Source organism: Ambystoma mexicanum, chromosome 8 (genome assembly GCF_040938575.1).
Source record: "Ambystoma mexicanum isolate Mex_15411 chromosome 8, UKY_AmexF1_1, whole genome shotgun sequence".
Classification (NCBI taxonomy): Eukaryota; Metazoa; Chordata; class Amphibia; order Caudata; family Ambystomatidae; genus Ambystoma; species Ambystoma mexicanum.
Window position 1 is genome coordinate 165876756 of NC_090929.1, and position 18926 is coordinate 165895681.

Genomic DNA, 18926 nt, shown 5'->3' on the forward strand with positions numbered 1-18926 from the left:
TGCAGGGGGGCATAGTCCGCAATGCTTCTTGCTAAGTATTCAGCTGCCTTGACTCTCCCAGAGATCACCCCTGGGAGAAGAAAATCAATCCTTGAGAAGGACCTATGTGCATTTGAGTAGGAGGGAAATCCCTGTTCCAGTGGATGAGTCTCGCCAGACATCCCCTCATCCCATTGACTTCTATAAAAGTATGGAGCTTTGTATGGGGCAGGCCAAGTCTCCCCGAGGGTGACGACCAGTCTCTCCGTGGTTTGGCTGTGCCATTCAAGTCCCCCTCCCATCACTATTATGCCCCCCTCCCTGTTTTGTCATTAGTGTTTGTATTGCTTGAAACGTATTTGTCTGGAGCTTAGGAGCAATGATGGGTAAGGAGAAACCCCAAGAAAGGGGGCAGCGTGCATGGGGGAGGGTGATTCTACAGGTGGGGAGAGAGTAGCAACACTCTGATAGAATTAAGGGAGAGGGGTGGGTGAAGGGAGATTGAAAAGCGGGTTTTAGGCCCATCTGGCAGTATGATGGGAGAGGGACAGCCTACGTGTAGAGTGAAGGACGGATGAAAGGCGGGGGTGTAGGGCCATCTGGTAGTATTAAGTGAGAGTCACTCTACGGGTAGGGTGAAGGACGGTTGAAAGGAGAGGGTGTAGGGCCATCTGGTAGTATTAAGTGAGAGTCACTCTACGGGTAGGGTGAAGGACGGTTGAAAGGAGAGGGTGTAGGGCCATCTGGTAGTATTAAGTGAGAGTCACTCTACGGGTAGGGTGAAGGACGGTTGAAAGGAGAGGGTGTAGGGCCATCTGGTAGTATTAAGTGAGAGTCACTCTATGAGTAGGGTGAAGGACGTTGAAAGGTGGGGGTGTAGGGCCATCTGGTAGTATTAAGTGAGAGTCACTCTATGAGTAGGGTGAAGGACGGTTGAAAGGAGGGGGTGTAGGGCCATCTGGTAGTATGAAGTGAGAGTCACTCTACGGGTAGGGTGAAGGACGGTTGAAAGGAGGGGGTGTAGGGCCATCTGGTAGTATGAAGTGAGAGGGCCAAGTCTGCAGGTAGCGTGGAAAAGGGGTCGTCTGCCGGGATTGAAAAGTGTAAATATGCAGATTTGGAGAGGGAGAAAGCTGCATGATGAAGAACCAGCCTCCGAGCAGGGATGGATAAGGCAGCGTGCGATAGACTATTGGTGGGGAGGGGGGTGCAGGCTACAGTGGGAGAGTGTGTCTTCGTGGACTAAGGAGTGGCAGTCTGGTGGCACGAACTGCGGAAGGTGGTCTGCAGGGAGAGAAAGGGTTTGTTATGCAAGGAGTGTGTGTGGCAGGTTACATGAGGCATCCTGTAGGGGAAGCGGGATGGGGGTGGGGGGGGGGAAGGAGAGGGTGCTGCTGTCTGCAGAGAGAGGGGCCAACCAGCATGCAGAAAATGGGAGATGGCCATATTCTAGCAAGGCGGAGAGATGCAATCTGGTGGCACTAAGGAACTAGCCGACTCAGTGCATAGGGCGGGGAGAGAGTGAGTTAAAATAGACGGTACAGTCTGAAGCAGCGTGTGGGGGAAGAGTAGTCCAAAGGCGGGAGGGAGATTGCAGTCTGCAGGCAGTGTGCGGGGGAGAGTTGTCCACAGGCATGGACGGAGATGGCACAGTCTGCAGACAGTGTAAGATAGTGTTGGCCACAGGGAGGGACATGCTGCAGTATTCAAGCAGTGCGAGGGAGAGTTGTCCACGGGCAGGTAAAGAGAGAGTGGTCGAAGTGGGCGGCAGCAGAGCTCCACCACTTTTAAAAAAAAATGTTTTACTGTTCCTATACTTTTATTTTTAAAAAAGAAACAGTTTCGGGATGGTTTCGTTTTAAAATGACAGTGTAGGAAGAAGTTGAAATGTGCACCTCAATGCACTTCCGTCAACATTACTTTAAACAGAAGGTGTGTTTGTTTGGGGGTTTGGTTTGCTCGTGGGAGGGGGCCTGGCGATGGGGTTTGTGAGGAACGTGGCAGGCCAGTGGGAAACATAGTTTCACTACTACTTTTCGTACACTGGATAGAGATGGTGCAGTTTGCAGACAGGGTGGCGAGGGAAAGTAGTCCAATGCAAGGAGGGAGATAGCGCAGTATGCATGCAGTGCTCGAGAGAGTTGTCCACAAGTAGAGTGAGAGGAAAAACAGTCCACAGCAGAGAGGGAAGTTGTGCAGTCTGCATGCAGTGTGAGAGGGAAGATAATACACATGCAAGGAGGCAGATGGTGCAGTCTGTATGGAGGGTGCCAGGGAGAATACTCCACGGGCAGGGAGGGAGTCTGCAGACATAGTGCGTGGGAGAATTGACAAGAGACATGGAGGGAGGTGGTGCAGTCTGCAGGCAGTGTGCGTGGGAGAAGAGTCCACAGAGAGAGGGAGGTGGTGCAGTCTACATGGGAGAACATTCCAGACACAGAGGGAAATGGTGCAGCCTGCAGACAGTCTACAGGCAGGATAGTCCACAGGCCGGGAGGGAGATGATACAGGCTGCAGGCAGTGTGCGGGGAGGATAATCCACTGGCCGGGATGGTGCTGCCTGCAGGCAGTGTGGGTGGGAGAAGAGTCCATAGAGAGAGGGAGGTGGTGCAGTCTGCATGGGAGAACATTCCCGACACGGAGGGAAATGGTGCAGCCTGCAGACAGTGTGCAGGCAGGATAGTCCACAGGCCGGGAGGGAGATGATACAGCATGCAGGGAGGATAGTCCACAGGCTGGTAAGGAGATGATACAGCCTGCAGGCAGTGTGCGGGGAGGATAGTCCACTGGCCGGGAGGGAGATGGTGCTGCTGCCTGCAGGCAGTGTGCGGGTAAGGATAGTCCACTGGGCGGGGGCGAGATGGTGCGACCTGCAGGCAGTTTGTGGGGAGGATAGTACACAGCAGGGAGGGAGGGAGTGGGAGGAATAGTGCTGTCTGCATGCAGGAAGATGACGCAATTTGCAAACACAGTGGACAGCACAGTTAGTCAGTATAGGAGTTAGCACAGTTGCGACTATTTAATGGAAATGTGCGTTTTTTGCAGGTGAATTGGAATGCTGTGCAAAGCACGTGTCGAGGGGTTAGAATAGTGCAAAAAGCAATGTTCAGTGCAGTGACCCACAGACGGGGATTCTATGCACAGAAAGATCATGTGTGGTTTCCTAGCGCAGCAGGAGTAGCCATCTTCTGTCAGGTGAGGGTGAGAGATGTGAAGCTTCAGCATGCTAGTAGAGGTGGAGGATCTTGAGCATACAGTGTTTTCAGTACAGTTACTTGCAACACTAGTCAATTCACTTTTTTAATTTATGTAACAAGAGCTTTGGATAATTTAAAACGCTGACAACCTAGACTGAAGCTGGAGTGGGTTTGAAAGGGGGTTGGGGGCGTCAACATGTTCCGTCTGCCCTCAAGCACCCACCCCCACTTGCTGTTGGTACTAAATTCAAGATATAACTTTTCATCCCCAAAACTATAGTTACTGGAAACATCTGATTGGCATGGGTTAGCCTTAAACACCGCCACCACATTAGAGGCTGGGGGCGGAAAAGGAGGTGCCTTTTTGGTCTGATCAGATACCTTTCAAATCGCTGTATCCCCTTTGATCTGCGTATCACCCCTTAGTGCCTCAGTAGCTAAAAACTGGCTTTTAGGCACAGGTGTTTTGTGAACAGTGAATGCATTAGACTTCGAACACTACACGGATCCCAAACATGAAAGAGGCTCAATTACAGCTACGGTTTGAAATCCTGGGATGGGGCCGTCTGGGGGCTCCATCCGAGACTCCGTAGAGACAATGGAGGTGGCACTGCCTGTTTGGTGACACATCTATCTGCCAGTGTGTATTATGGTTGCATGTAGCAGAACACACCATCTCTGATAAGAACTGGGGGTCCCTGCTAAGAGCAAACCCCACGTAGCCCAAGGATTCTAGGGCCAACACCTTATCAGGCCCTCAGCATTTAAGGATTGCCAGCGCTCAACAATACCTACTGTGGAATGTTCTAATTTAGCTACTGTATTTAGCAGTCTACTCTTGGAACCCCCCATTTAGGCTGTCTCTCCCTCTAGCCAGGTGTCCAAATCTAGGTGCTACTGTATTTTACTGTGTACTGTTGGAACCCCAAATGGGCGCTTCTCCCACTATCCCGACGTCACTAATATAGGTGCTACAATGTTTTAGTTTCATCTATGGTACCCCCCGTTAGGCTCCCCCCTCTAGCCAGGGGTCCCACACATGCCCTACTGCCCTAACCAGGTGCCCCAAGGCCAGGTAAGTACACATCTAGTGTTGAACCCCAGTTGGACATGCCCCCTCTACTCAGACACATAATCCAATGTACCCTCCGCACAGGTTAGCCACCATGCCCACGCCCACCCTCCAGAACCCAAAAGTATAGATCCCCTCCTCCCCGGCCCAACCACACCCTGCACTGAGATCGCGCTGCGCTCAATCAAGAGCGGCAAGATGGAGAGAGGGAGCAGAAAACATTGATTCCCCCGGAACATACCGGACCACCCAGAGGCCCAGGTAAAACAACCTTACGATTCCACCCCCGCCACTAACTACTCACCTGCATCTCTGCTTGCACCTCTCCTGAACAACATAGCACCCCCTACTCGTGCTCCGCCTCTCTTAGTGCAGCAAGTGCAGCCCTGGCCAAAACCCCAAACTCTACAGTCCCCCCCACCCACTCTTACCCGCACGGGCCGCCCAAAGTCAAGCAAATGCACACACCAAGGCCACCTCAGTCCCCTCCTAGCGTCACCCATTCTCCAGCCCAGATCCCAAACCATGCCACCCCACTATAGGGCCCAAACCTCCCCACCAGCACCCAAACCGGTCCTAGCCCTATTCCCTTCTTTGTCCATCCCCCCTGGTCCATGCCCACTCCAATACGCCTCCTCCCTTTACCCTCCACCGCCTACCCCATTGCCACCATCCAATGCAACTGACCCATTTCCCCTAACAGCCTCCCCTGGTCACACCCTCCTCCTAACTCCCAGCCAACCCACCTTCTTCACTCCAGCTTCTGCTACCATTCCCAACCAGTACTTGCAAGCATACCCAATCAACTCTCTTCAGCACTCAAAGGCGCAAGGTCAGTCTCCCAAAATAAATTTCTCACCTTTGACCTCATCACAGAAGAAAATCCAGACGTCCCTTTCATGACAGAGACCTGGTTTGCATCCCACCCGGGTACAAAGTTGCTGTTCGGAACGGGTCACGGAGGGGTGGAGGATTTGCGATACTACACAAACACCAATTCCCACTAATAATTAAGGACACCTTAACCAACACCACAGACTATGAATCCCTCCTGGTAAAACTCCAACTCTCACCCTCCACAGCTTCGTACTCATCTACACACCCCCTGGCAACATAAACTTCACAGACACGCTCTGCAAAGCTCTAACAACCAACTTCAAACTCAAACCCCATCCAACACTTACCATCCTAGGGGATTTGAACATCTGGTTTGACACACCCTCAAACCCTATGACACAATCTCTCAGTTGCTATTGACTGACACTCCATCTCTAAATTGGAGCACATGACCCCACCCCTACCCACCCACAAACTTTCTCTCCCATCTCAAACCAGGAGTTGCTCTCGATCTTAGCACAACACCACCCAATAGGCTTCCCTGAGCACCCCTGCCTGCCCACCCTCCTCAAAAACATCCTGGCCTCAACCTGTGCAGGCAGTATCGCACACTCAATCCTCAACCACACGCCAACATCGGGAACCTTTCTGGAAGCCCTAAAAACCTCCTACATCAAACCCCTCCTCAAAAAATCTACACTCAACCCACTCCTCCCCCAGAACTACCAGCCAATCTCCAACACCTGCTTCATGGCCAAACTCATGGACCGCACAGCATAAAAGCAGCTTGGTTTTTTCACTGAAGCCAACAACCTCCTGGACCCTGGTTAATCTGGCTTCAGACCGCTAAAAGGAACTGAATTCTCCCTAGTGTCCATCTGGGATGACCTAAAAGCACATCTGACGCAGAAGGTTGTGCTGTGCTCATCGTTCTTGACCTCTCTGCTGCCTTCGATACCATCAGTCACAGCATCCTACTAGACAGGCGGCTCTCATTATGAATCAAAGACAGAGACCTCTCTTTGATCTCCTCTTTCATCCCTAATCGCTCACAAATCATGCTCCTCCATCCGTTCACCTCAACCTCACAACCAGTAACAAAAGGGTTCCCACAAGGAGCATCCCTACCTCCCCTTCTATTCAACATCTATGTAAACCGTAAGCCCACACTCATCCGCTCCCACAATCTTACCTGCTACACAACTCTGCAGACGACACCCAGATCACCCTTAAAATCCCAAAATCGCCAGGCTCTAACCGTCCAGATCTGTAATCATGCCTCTCGGATATTGACTACTGTATGACAAACAACCACCTCATCCTCAATCCTGGGAAAACTGAATTTCTAGTCGGTGGGAAAACAGCACTCTTCCCTCTACCTAATACTTGGCCACAATCCCTACACCGTCCACCGGCAACCTCCACCTCGGTGAAAAACCTTGGATGCACACTGGACACAGATGTATCCCTCTCCCAACACATCAACTACATATCCAGAACCTGTTTCTTCCATCAACGCATCCTCAGGCATATCTTCCCTTACCACACCTCCCATCACGGTTTCTCTGCCATCATCTCCATCGTCCTCTCCCGCTTAGACTACGCAAACTGCCTTTACCTAGATGCACCAGCATCTCAGCTAAGGAAACTGCAAAGAATGCAAAACACTGCAGTCTGCTTGCTCATTAACCTACCTCCCAGAGAACACATCAGCCCTCCACTAAGAGTCCTCCATTGGCTCCCTATTGGTCGACGCACTGCCTTTAAAGCCATGTGCATCACCCACTGGGCCATCCACAATACCAGCCTGGAATTCCTTCAAGACTAAATCACTCGCTACCACCCCTCTAGGATTCTCAGCTCTCGCACAGCATCTCTCCTAGTGATCTCATATTACAACACCTCGAGAATGGGTGGATCCTCTTTCTCCATCCAAGCGCTGATCCCACCTACCCTAACACTATGCAATCGCAATATTGATAATCACCTGGCATTCAGAAAGGTCTTCAAAACCTGGCTTTTCCCTCCCTCGTCTTGAAACCCTCACCCACTCTTAACTCTAGACAGGCGCCCAGAAACGCTGACCCAAATAGAACAACATTCCTATCCACCAATACCCCACAGATGCCGGCAGTTTTCACAGAGGCACACCGTAACAAACCATCGTCCTTCCCCATCATCCTCGCCTCATCCCCCCCCCTCTCCCACTGCTCAGACTTTTGTTCCAGGGAGACCACAAATAGCAAGACCAGCCCATCGCATTGGACCAAGAAAAAGAACACTGCAGTCGAACTCTATCCAAGCATATGGTACATATACTTTACACCACATCTGTGGACACAGGCACAGCCAGCCATCCATGCGCCCTAGAATGATACGATATGGCATTTATAACGTGCCTATACACAAGTGTTTCAATGCAGCTATGGTTGAGCTATTCCGGTCTAGCAGCACACATAGCTGTCCACATTGTAACCCCTGACATACCTCAACACCTCTGCCATTAGTATACAGTGACAACCAACGAAAAGAAAGAGGTCTAGCTGGGTACACATCGAATCTGCAGCAATAGCACTCTATCCTAAACCACCAACACCACCCACTCACTCACTCACTAACTAACGTGCTTGACCTCCGGTCTGCCTACTGGAACCTACCCAGCCCACCAAAGTCCTAACCTGGCAAAAATGCACACAAGCATCTTTTAATTTCAACTCTTAAAACCTCCTACACTTGGACTGCGGTCACAGAGGGCGTTCCAACCACAAAGCGCATTCAGGCAATACAAATGGGGAAAGGGCGCTATATAAATAACGAATGTAATACGATACAACGTGGCACACTTTTTCAGAAGGCCCACTAAAAAGACGTAGATGTTAACCAAGGCATAAAATAAGCATTGTCAAAATAGCAATTTGCTATGCAATTCGGGAGGTTTGCTAATAAAATCGACACTTGTGTAGCAAATCTAGCTTTTTAAGTTACCCTGTTCAATGAAAGCACAGCTCACCTTGCATTCCTCGCTTACCCTCTCTGTCCACCCTCTTTTCTATGTTCACTGCAAGTTCAAAGGGGCTAATGGAGAGAGAGTGCAGCAGTAGTCATCTCCCTCACTCTTAAATTCCAAGGGCCTGTGTGGGAGTGCTAGGCAAGATATGTTCAAATAATTAAATACCAGAAGTAATCGGAGTGATACTCTTATTAAGCAAACTATATCATGTCTGGCAAAGACCAGTATGTGTTAACTGAATTTTTTTTTTAAAGACAGCCATGCAATTCCTTTCCTAAATTGCATGAAAGTTTAGTTTAGTGTATCTAAATCTCAGTGTCAACTATATTTCATTTTGTTGATGATGTATCACATTGACTAGTGAACACTTTTGAAAATGTAAATGATCACACGGCCAAATGCTTCTGATGGCAAACCTAGTTCTGGGACCTAGCTACATATATCTGTGCGCCTGGTGCTCAACTCATGAACTGATCCCTACTCCTCGACATTCTATCTTATCACCTTGTTGCTTTATACAGATACCCTGAAAATGAGAGGGCAGAAAACTTCAATATTTCACATAGTTTGCCTGGTTCGCTGCCTGCTATGTCATCTACTCTGCTTAGTCGCTTACTTTTGTTCCTCTTACATAATACACAAAGCTAACTAGATGTTTACACAAAGTAGTTATCAATAGTTCCATCTAGTCTGTAAATCGACAGATCTACTGCAATACCATACACTGTAGTTAGCCTCCAGAACTCGCTTTGCTCTAGGATTATGATTGCATTATATCAGAACCTGCGGGAAAGAGCTGGCCAAACTGATTTCAGAGCCGTTTTACCATATCTATTGTGTTCATTCATGCTACTAACCTTTTACAGACACTCATTCAGGGTTCGCAAAGTCTACTCGCCCACTCGCATAGTCGAGTAGATTTAATAAAGGACGAGTACCATTTGGAGGGGATGTTTGAAATTTGTATATAACATTTTCAATGCTTGCAGAAAATGCCAAATAAAGGTTTCACTGTGCATGGCTGGTCGGTGGGTGGCAGCAGTAAACTAAACAAAGTGGGTTTGTGGTGACATGCACCATTTTACAAAAAACACACTTACATTTGTTGTCATCCGTTGCCACGGGTCGAGTGCATTTCACTAAGGTCAAGTAGGTAAACTAAGTCTCTCGACCTGCAGGTCTAGCGGAATTTTAAAGAAAGTGCAAGGCCTCACTCCTCCCACTAATGTATTACTTCAGCGGTACACACAAAAATGCTGTATTGATGCTTATTTTAAAGATTGGGTACAAATAACTTCTTGTAACATTAAAAATATTACTACAATATTGCTAATCGAACGGTTTAATTTGCAAATCAAGAATATTTTAATTAGCAAATTCTGCTAATCAATTTTTTAAAACGAATTTACGCCTTGGTTAACATATTACCTCTGGCTCTCGTAAGTAGGCAGGGGGAGCAATCAACGTTAACTGCAAGAGCTAGCTTCCACTGCACCGTGTCCGCGGGGCAGACCAGATTTAAATGAAGCAATCAGTGCTGCAAGAACCAGTTTTCAAACAGAATAACAACGAGGATATCAACAATGGTATTTTGTACCTTTGGAAGCAGTTTAGGTCTATTTTAATTAAGGAAAACTGGCGCAAATGTTTTATTTCAATGCACTAGTTGTATACCTTTACATTACTTTATATCATTTGTAAGGCGCAACCAGTATGCCGGGGGGCATGCGGGTGTCAAAAACCTACCAGAATGAGCAGTATCAAGGATATGTAGCGACAGCAACAGCTGCTCTATTTAAATATGTAAGTTTTGAGTATGCTCTGAAAGATCTCTACTGTAGGGCAATTTATTAACCCTGTGGGGAGGGCATTCCATTTAGTTGGGGCTACCATCCAAAATGCTCCCTTTTTTACTAACTCCAACGAGGTTTTTGGTATGTACAACCTTTTATCTTTATTTGATCACAAGTGGCGTGCCACTGGATTGGTTTTAAGTATTTTGGCTATATAACCCGGGAAATGGTCTGTCAGCGATTTGTAAGTAATGACCAATAGTCTGAAGTCAATTCTCTCTGCGATCGGCAACCAGTGTAGTTTTCTCCTTAACTCTGACACATGCGCAGACTTTCGTAAACCCATAATTGCACTAATGGTGCTATTCTGCATCACTTGGAGTTTTGCTAGCTTGATTTTACCCATTGCAATAAGGAGGGAGCGGCAGTAGTCTATTTTAGCAGAGATTATAGCTCCGGCAATGGTTTCACAGCCCTTTTGGGATAAAAATGGCTGGATATGTGCAAGCAGCCTGATGTAGTAGACTGATGCTGACACCCGGCTGTTTACATGATCTGACATGCTCAGTGTCTGGTCGAATGTTACGCCTAGGATCTTTATTTTATCTTTTGTCTGAATATTACCATCCGCAATATGAAATGATTTGTATTCTGTTGTGAGCTTAGCTAATCTGGGTCTAGTACCAATTAGCATGAGTTCCACTGCACTGTGGTTCAGTGCCATGCTATTCCTATCCATCCAGTCATTTGTGAAATTGCAATACCATTTTTTGGTGTATTGGTGCCTTCAGGTCCAGACTTGCAACGGGCCCATCGGCCAGTAATCACAAACACAGAACAAGGGATCATGATGTGCTACTGGGGTGGCATTGAGGGTAAGGAGCAAAAAAGATGAGTACATATCAAACTTCTAGAGAATACATTCAGTATCCCCCCCACCTCCCCATTTGGGGGTTGTCGGGTACAAAGAGTAACCAAACAAAGAGGCAATGGGGGAGACAAAAGTGCAAAATAGCACAGGGAATACAAGGGAAGACATGGAGGTCAAATAATGGGTGCTTGTATTAATAGTAGGGGGTGAGGAATAGCAAGGCTGCCTAAAACTGGTTCCATTAGCAGTCCCCTGTGTTACAGATATAATAGTTCCATAAAGGATCCATGTGAGCGACCGTCACAGGGGAAAAATGCCAGATTAAAATGTCCTCTCCAATGCATTTCTGGAAACTGGCCAATCAGCAGGGACTAGCGCAAACATTAGTAAAAGTAAGAAGACAAACGGAGCAAGATTAAAGGAAATTCACAGACAGTTTAGCAAAGTGCATGCTGATACAGGGAAATCCCCATTTCGCAAACACTCTAGTATTCTGTGCAATTCCCTCAGTTTTCGCAAGCTGGGAACATTGACTGGTCCACCTGCAGTAGAGATAGGATTGCAGCAATGAACACCATTTGCAGGATCTAGGCACATAAGAGAGCAGGCACATTTTGGAGAAGAGGCACAGCAAGGTGGAAAAACAAAATCCCATCCCACGCCCCACCCATAGCGCATGCCTTTCTCCCTTTCCATTACCTCTTCTCTTCCTCTGCCCATTTCCTTTCCTGCACCTACAAAACCCACTTCATGTGCTCTACCTTTTCCAACTCACGCCCTCCACTACTTGACCCTAAGCAGGCATTTCTTCTGCTAAAGGTGTGTCCTTCTCTCTGGTCCCTTGTCCCATCACCCCCCAATTGAATTCCATAATCGGATAGACACACACGTCTATACATCATAATCTACCCAGGTCACTCCTTATCAAGCCCTCTAACGCTGGCTTCCTGGTCCACTGTTATTTCCATTTTAGAGATGATTTCAAACTGGACCATGAGCTTACCGCCTCCCTCCACACAAATGTTTTACTGGGTTGATCTAATCACCTTCATTCTTTACATTCTGTCCTTACTAACTATTCACATAACTGCACTCTTTCTCTGCTAGACCTCAAACTTGGGTACCCCCATCCGCTCTTCGATTCAAGTGGTCTCCTTCTGATGAAACATCAAAAGCAGCACTGAAGACCATCTCCTTGATGTGCACATTATCATAGAGGTTAGATATATGCACATCCCCATAACGCATCATTTCTATAAGCATCCAATTGTGTACCATATTGCCATGTTCATCACTTGTACAAAAGCACAATACAGCTGTCGGAAGCACTACCTGAGTATCCGCCAGTAGTCTTGATGTACATCTGACTGTACTGCTCCTCCACCATGGTGTCATATGCTTCATCGTCCTCCTCATCCTCTTCATTGTGGTAGGAGGTAGGACTGTCGGTGGTCGGAATGCTGCTCGCTCCCGGGCTTGTACGCTCCCCTTGGGAATACTGCACATGCTGTATGTTTGGGATAAGAGTTGCTAAACTGGGCATTCCATAGTAGGAGAAGCGGGATAGCTTGAGAGGGGCAGCAGCAGCAATGTTCCCTGCGACATTGTCCCGCGTGGAGGTCTCCAAATGCCGCTTGGCTGGGAGCCCTTGCACTGCTGCGGTCTGCAGCTCTAGGTTCTCATGTTTTATCCGGGTAAGAAGCGGGATGGGGAGGGTAGGAGATGTGGCATAGGGTAAGGATGCAGGCTGTAACTGGTTACATGGACTCTGCGGCTCTGAGCTGGCATCTTCAATCATGGTGGTCTGCGAGTCGCAGTGTGGGGAACTCACTTTGAACATCAAGTCCGTCCCTCGTTCCACAATGTGCTGGATCTGGAGGAAGCCAGCAGTGTACATCACCACGAGCTGCTCACTTGCAGCCATGGTGAGCTTTCCAGTGTAGCAAAAGGAAAGGATCTGTTGGAAGCATGCTGGTGGCACCGTCGCTGGCAACTCAAACGCACTCTTGCTGTTGCCACTGAACAAGTCCCTAAAGTACAAGCTGCTGGCCGCTAGGACGGCCCGGTGGGCCTTGAACGCTTGTCCTTTGACCACAATGGAGACGTCACAGTAAAGTCCCAGGATCCTCTGTTCATTCAGACAGCCCAAAACCGTGTTCCCAAAATTGGGAATCTCTATGTGCAACATCTGGGACATGACTGGGAAGAAGCGGGGGGCTCCTCTAGACATTCAATGCAGTGGTATCCGGCGAAGGAGACATCTGGAAAGGAGAGACAAACAAATGCAGAGTACTTTCAGACAGCGGGACGAGCAACACAATGAAGACAAGTGACGTTAAAATGCATGAAATACACAACACTGCATGAGTGGTGATGGCTCTAGTCACCAAGTACTTTTATACAACAAGACGAGCAACGCGATGAAGACAAAAGATGTTGAAATGCATGAAATACAACATAGTGCCTGAAAGGAGATGCGATCTAGACACCGAGACTATAGCTCTAATCCCAGCATCCCAAAAGGACCACGCTGTGTGATCCTACGCAAATCATGTTCATCTCGAATGTGCCCCAATGCCCCTCATCGTGCCAACTGAGAGTGATCATAAACTGCCTCAATGCCAGGATGTTGCACTGCCTAAAAACAAGACATGTATGGGAAATTCGCGCAGAGTAGTCAGAAAGCGAGCACATCGCGCTTACAATACTTGCATGCATTGTTGTCTTAGAGCGAGCTACGGTTCCCGACGCTTGCGGCCGCGAGTTGCTTTGTTAGCTCCGATGCTGCCACTTACTCTTGGTCAAACTTGCCATGTCTGAGTTTTTTTTTTTCTCCATACATGCAACTGCCAATGTAAATGTCAAAAGTCGAACCTTATGGCTAAGGGGGCATCCAGAATTCTAATGTCAAATGCGAAAAAGACAATTCACCGTAAGAATGAATGTGGAGTCATGCAAGGAAATCCTATAACATTTTTCTTTATTTTACTTTTAACCCAACGTGCACATAAACTCCCCTTAAAGGCGTTATGTTAATGAAACTGGGCTCTACTGAGTTATTTCCCAATGTGCGGCCCCATGCGATCAACACATGCTCGAGCATGCGGCAAAGGCAAACAGAGCGATGCAAAAATGGCCTTTATTTCCATTAAAAAGGCCGTCCAGGTGCACTACAGAAGACACCGCGGGTATTCCCGCGTGAGCGCCAGGCGCAGGGTTAGCTGGGGTGAGCCTCGAGCACTGTCTGCTAAACGTGCACGCTAATGGTCCCCGCCGTGCTGGGTGCATGCATTAGAACGTTCCACTGCCACGCGTGGGGGGATTGTGGGGGGCGTGGGCCGGTGGGTGCCTGAACCACCAGACTTCATGGGGCGAGTGAACAAGCAAAGGGCTGCCTGCCATGCTGGTGATAAACTGTGCCCCGGGGACAGAGGGCGTCGGAAGTTAAATCGGCACTTTCGGGGCATGTTTATGTAACACGGGAGCCATGCTGCAGTGCACCGACACCTCGTCTGGCACACGTTAGCGCGGAGACATGGCATACTACAAATCAACATGCTGCGGCACCACACATGCTGATAGGGAGGGCATCACACCTGGACACAAGAAGCATGGGAAGAGCCCCTAACCCCCTCGCCACGAGTTGGCAAAGTCCAAGGCTCGCTCGCCAACTCAGACAGTGCCCCCTCCTTCTCCCCCCTCTCCCCCGCCGGTGTCTGGGTTGATCTCAGGCAAACCTGCTACCAGGCACAGAGCCTCGCGTAGCCCAGGTCGAAAACGGGTCCACCACATTCCCCTCTCGGCTCTGGTCGTACTGTTCTCGCGGGCATTTGCCAGGCAATATGGGGTAATGCACGGTATGCGGAGGAACATGCATCAGTCGCACCAACACCCGCTACCAAAGCCTAAACACATTCGCCATGCAAAGAGCGGCTTCGGGCACCTGAACCCCGACACTGTGCGATTCCAAGAGGACAGGCTACTGGCACTGACTAGATTGATGTAGCCTGGCTAGAAATATAAGCGGGCACAAGGGGGGTACCTGCTACAGCAGCATTCCAGAGTGCACAAACAAAGGCGTGCCCGGTGCAGGTCTACAATGCCCGGCTGCATGTGGCATGCGACTTGTGGGTCCAAGGGGAGAAGAAAGGTTACGGGCCAAGCGGGGATTGAGGCTGAAGTTTTCATACATGGCAGGGTGTTTTTTTTTGTCCAGCTGTTCACCGAGTGCACAGTGAAAGTGGCTTCTATGTTTGCGGTCACACAAGACAAAACATGCTCCGCTTTGTGTCCATCTGCCTGGTCAGTAACACCGTTTTCGGACTCGTGCTGTAGCACTCCATGCTTAAACAGTGCCAAAGTGGCGGGTCCCTTTCAAGGCACAGAACTTCAGTGCCCCTCTCCCCTCCGCAAACACTTTAGAAAAGCCCCTACCTTACAAGAGCCGCGCAGGTCCAAAGCAGGCTGCTTCGCAGGCAGCTCGGGGAGATGATCATGCGGGCAGAAGACGCAGAGGGTCATGGAAGAGGAGGCTCGCCGAGGAAGCCCGGTGTTTGTGCTGCTGCTGCTGCTGCCCCGCTTTCAGCAAGTCAGAGATGCAGGGCAGCGCCGTGCATCCCAATGACCGGGCCGGATGCAGATTACCACCCAGCAGCCTCGGCGCGATGAATGGAGCCCTTTCATCGGGGACCCCAAGTAAATGCCAGTTTCGAATCGAAGCCTCGAAAAAAAGAACCCGCCGGAGAGAGGTCCGTGCCAGAGGAATGCTCTTAGCGCCGGTGCAGGACGGGCTTGTGATGAGTCACCGCAGTGCAAAGAAAGATGGCAGAATTACAGGAGGGTGCGCTGATGAAACGCTCAGCGGTGCCACGGCAACTGGGACGGCTCCTTAAATTTATGGCGCAGTTTTGCATATGAATTACGCCGTAAACTGCCTCCTCTGCCATCCAGTCCGTCCAGAGTGTCGAGGCATTTAAACTATTCCAAACAGTCTGCGGAGAGCTGGCGCGGCGGCCGATTAACTCCTCGGTGGCAGCGATCGGTGCGGCGCCCGAAATTAGGGGCGGGTGGCAGCCGAGCGCCCCCAGCTTCCACCAAAGACACTGCTGCAAGTCTGGGAAAGCGCGCATCGCCCACTCCAGCAGCCGGGAGGAACATTACAGGGTATTTAAATATTAAAACCCAGAGTTCAGAAGTGCAGGCGCAATGGTTGGTGCCTGCAGTCACCGAGGCCAACAGCAGCCCTGCAGTGGACAGTAGCAGACTATTAAATGCCAGCCCCCACTTTAACTGGAGAGTGTCGCAGACGTCGCGATTATCTGAATTGCACATTATCTGGATCATTTCTTTGAGTATTACCCAGGATGGACCCGGCTGCTTCAAGCGGCATCGAGCCATGAACGTTCTTCTGCACTATTGGTCAAGTGCTCGGGAAATGCTTTATATCGTAGCGCTCAAGCCGTGTGCGCCAGGTCCTGGCTTGCCCATAAGGACCAGCAAGACAAGACAGTCATTTGGGGCCACTTTAATAACGTATTGATCTGCACACCTTGTAGTTTAAAACCATATTACTGGGTCATTGTGCCTAAAAATGCACCACTACCCAAACATTTTATCATAAAGTGTGCTCTCAGGTAGGCCAGCTGGTCACTAATTGTGAATGTGGTCCCCAGGTTACTTTTTGTCCCAAACCGGTCCGGGGGAGGTCCCAATGCACCCCTACACAGACACACCCATGTGCTTTGAAACGACTATGGGGTTATTTGGCACAGCATAAAAGCATATCAACAAAACATAACCCTAACCTCTATTGCGCCAACTGCCATACACCACATTTATGGTTCATATCCCAAACCTACTTACCTGTATCTTTGCGCAAACAGACCATCCCCATCCTTCAGATATAACAATAATTATGTACACATCACTCATGTAGCACAGTAATCCCCTAGGTGACATTTTGACCATTAGGCTTTTGGGTCATATTTGTGGTGACATCGCAAATCTCTTCACCACCCCAAACCTACTTTGCAGAATAACATTCTTGGCAGATAAGCACCCTCCTGCAAGTAGGGTATCAGGATCTATTTTCAAGCGAGCATCCTAGCCCTGCTGCTAACCCTATGCCCACTGCCATGTAACCTCCACCATCTGAGCTTGGTGTGAAGTCTACAGTGGCTTTAGAAATGACCGTGCTCTCCTCCATCCATTTTATAGCTAACAGCATGCCCCAATCATCACAGCTGTTGAGGATCCGGACTCACATTAACCTTAATTTCCGGTCAATAAATGACAATTTCTGCAAAACGTTAACCCAGTTCTGTGCATTTAATGGTTAGTTATCATTTCAGCTTCCATTTCCAGGTCCCGAGGCCTAATTTGACTTTTGAAAGGCTGAGCCCTATGAAACATTGTTGCTGTCATGTGAAATGGCGGAGTCGTTGGATAGTAACACCGTGCATTTAATGTCTTTTTAGCATCAGCATTTTGAAGCTTAGAGTGGAAGCAAATCAGAGACCACTGCCAGTCTATTGAAATACCACACGTACTTCTGCACCACTGATGCAAGTCTTTAGCCTCCAGGTTTCCCACCAATTTGGCTGCCAAATGGATTGGCTGTGTTCCACTCCAGGACCGTTTTCATTTTCCTTAATTTGTATTTATTGGAAGAACACAGATGTCAACTTCGATCCGAAATGATTTACAATAAACACATTTACGTATTATGGCAGATGCATTCCCTGCAAGGGGGTCTGTACAGTAGCACAAAGATGAGAACAAGTGATGAGCCGGTTTATGAGATTGTGAACAAAGTGAGACATAGACCAGGGATAAAAAACACAAATGTCTTGCAAATGGAACATTAACCTGGGAGAGAAAGTGCTGCAAACTACAGAGGAGTGCTGTGATCCTCATGCAACATTCCACTGGCCAGATCCGCTCTCCTGATTAAGACCCACTGCCACCGCAGTAACAATTCAAATCATTCCATTTTATCTGCCAAACCTGAGAGTGCATACAAACTGACCTATTCCCAGTATCAGATTCTATATTCAAACATAGGGTGCCTTCAGTTAAACAGAGAAGCGCGAATCACTAGTGGTCCTCAACCATTTGATAAGGTGCAGCCCCAAGACTGGGTCATGAAATTAGGGGTCTGACCTTAAACACTTGGGTGGTGGGTCAGTGAAGGTGCTAAACTGTGCCACACACCAGTTTTTAAAGACTTACATCTAATGAAATGTGAAGTCTAAGGCACTTATTGTTCCTATATTTAAGTGGGGGGTGAGAACAAACCCACTGAATTATCAAACTATCGCTCTCTTGGATGTGGACAGCAAGGTATTTGCACCCATCTTGCTGTCCCATCTGGAGGAGTGGGCTGCGTCTGCTGGGAGACAAAGTGGCAGGCCGGCTTTCGGAGAGGTCTTGATACATACCTGAAGGGCTCTATTGTCAGAATGATTCAACATGTCGCCTGGGTTGGCAAATATAAGACTGTCTATGAGGCATCAATAGACCTGAGCACAGCATTTGATGCTGTTGATCGCCAACTTCTGTGGATCAAGCTTAAGAGGTGGGGGATCCCAGGGGGTCTGTTAAGACTCTTGGTGGGCCTCCATGAGAATTCAGAGATCCAGGTACGGTTGAATGGTACAGAAGGTCTTTCCTGCAGCATTCCGACTGGCAGGGGGGTCAGGCAGGGCTGCACTTCAGCACCCTGCTTTTTCAACCTCTACCTCTCGGATTTGGGCAAATACTTAACTCCTGCAGTACTGGTCAGTCCTGCAATGGACCAGTTGAGACCATACTGGCTGTCCTATGAGGATGACTTCCTCCTCCTCTACGACTGTACTGCAGTGGGAATGCAGCGCCTATTGACAGAATTTGAAGTCTACATGGGAGAGCACTCCCTCTAGATTAACACATCTAAAACAAAGATCGTGTGCCGCTCCAAGAGCAAAAGAAAGATCTATCCCAAATGGCACATTGGGAAGGAATCCATTATGAACGTTAATGCATTGCTATATCTAGGGTGCTATATCCATGCAACACGTAGTCGAACTGGGCAGATTGACTAGGTTAAAGATTGGACCATGCTACTTACTAACCAATTTGTTAGAGTTGATGGGCGTTATGGGAAATACACCCTGAAATCAGCACTTAA

General features: G+C 48.7%; 1 protein-coding gene across 4 annotated transcripts in view; it reads right to left on the reverse strand.

Annotated features, from left to right (window-relative positions):
* Positions 1–18926, reverse strand: part of NACC2 (NACC family member 2) — a 1346898-nt gene that overhangs the window by 469859 nt on the left and 858113 nt on the right. For 3 of the 4 annotated variants that reach the window (XM_069609557.1, XM_069609558.1, XM_069609560.1), the window contains one exon: positions 12092–13020. In XM_069609557.1, coding sequence (XP_069465658.1) covers positions 12092–12989 — 898 coding nt within the window. In that variant the 5' untranslated portion in view covers positions 12990–13020. Of the gene's footprint in view, positions 1–12091; positions 13021–15193; positions 15867–18926 lie in introns of those variants that run through there. The other variant, XM_069609559.1, reaches the window with a different exon arrangement.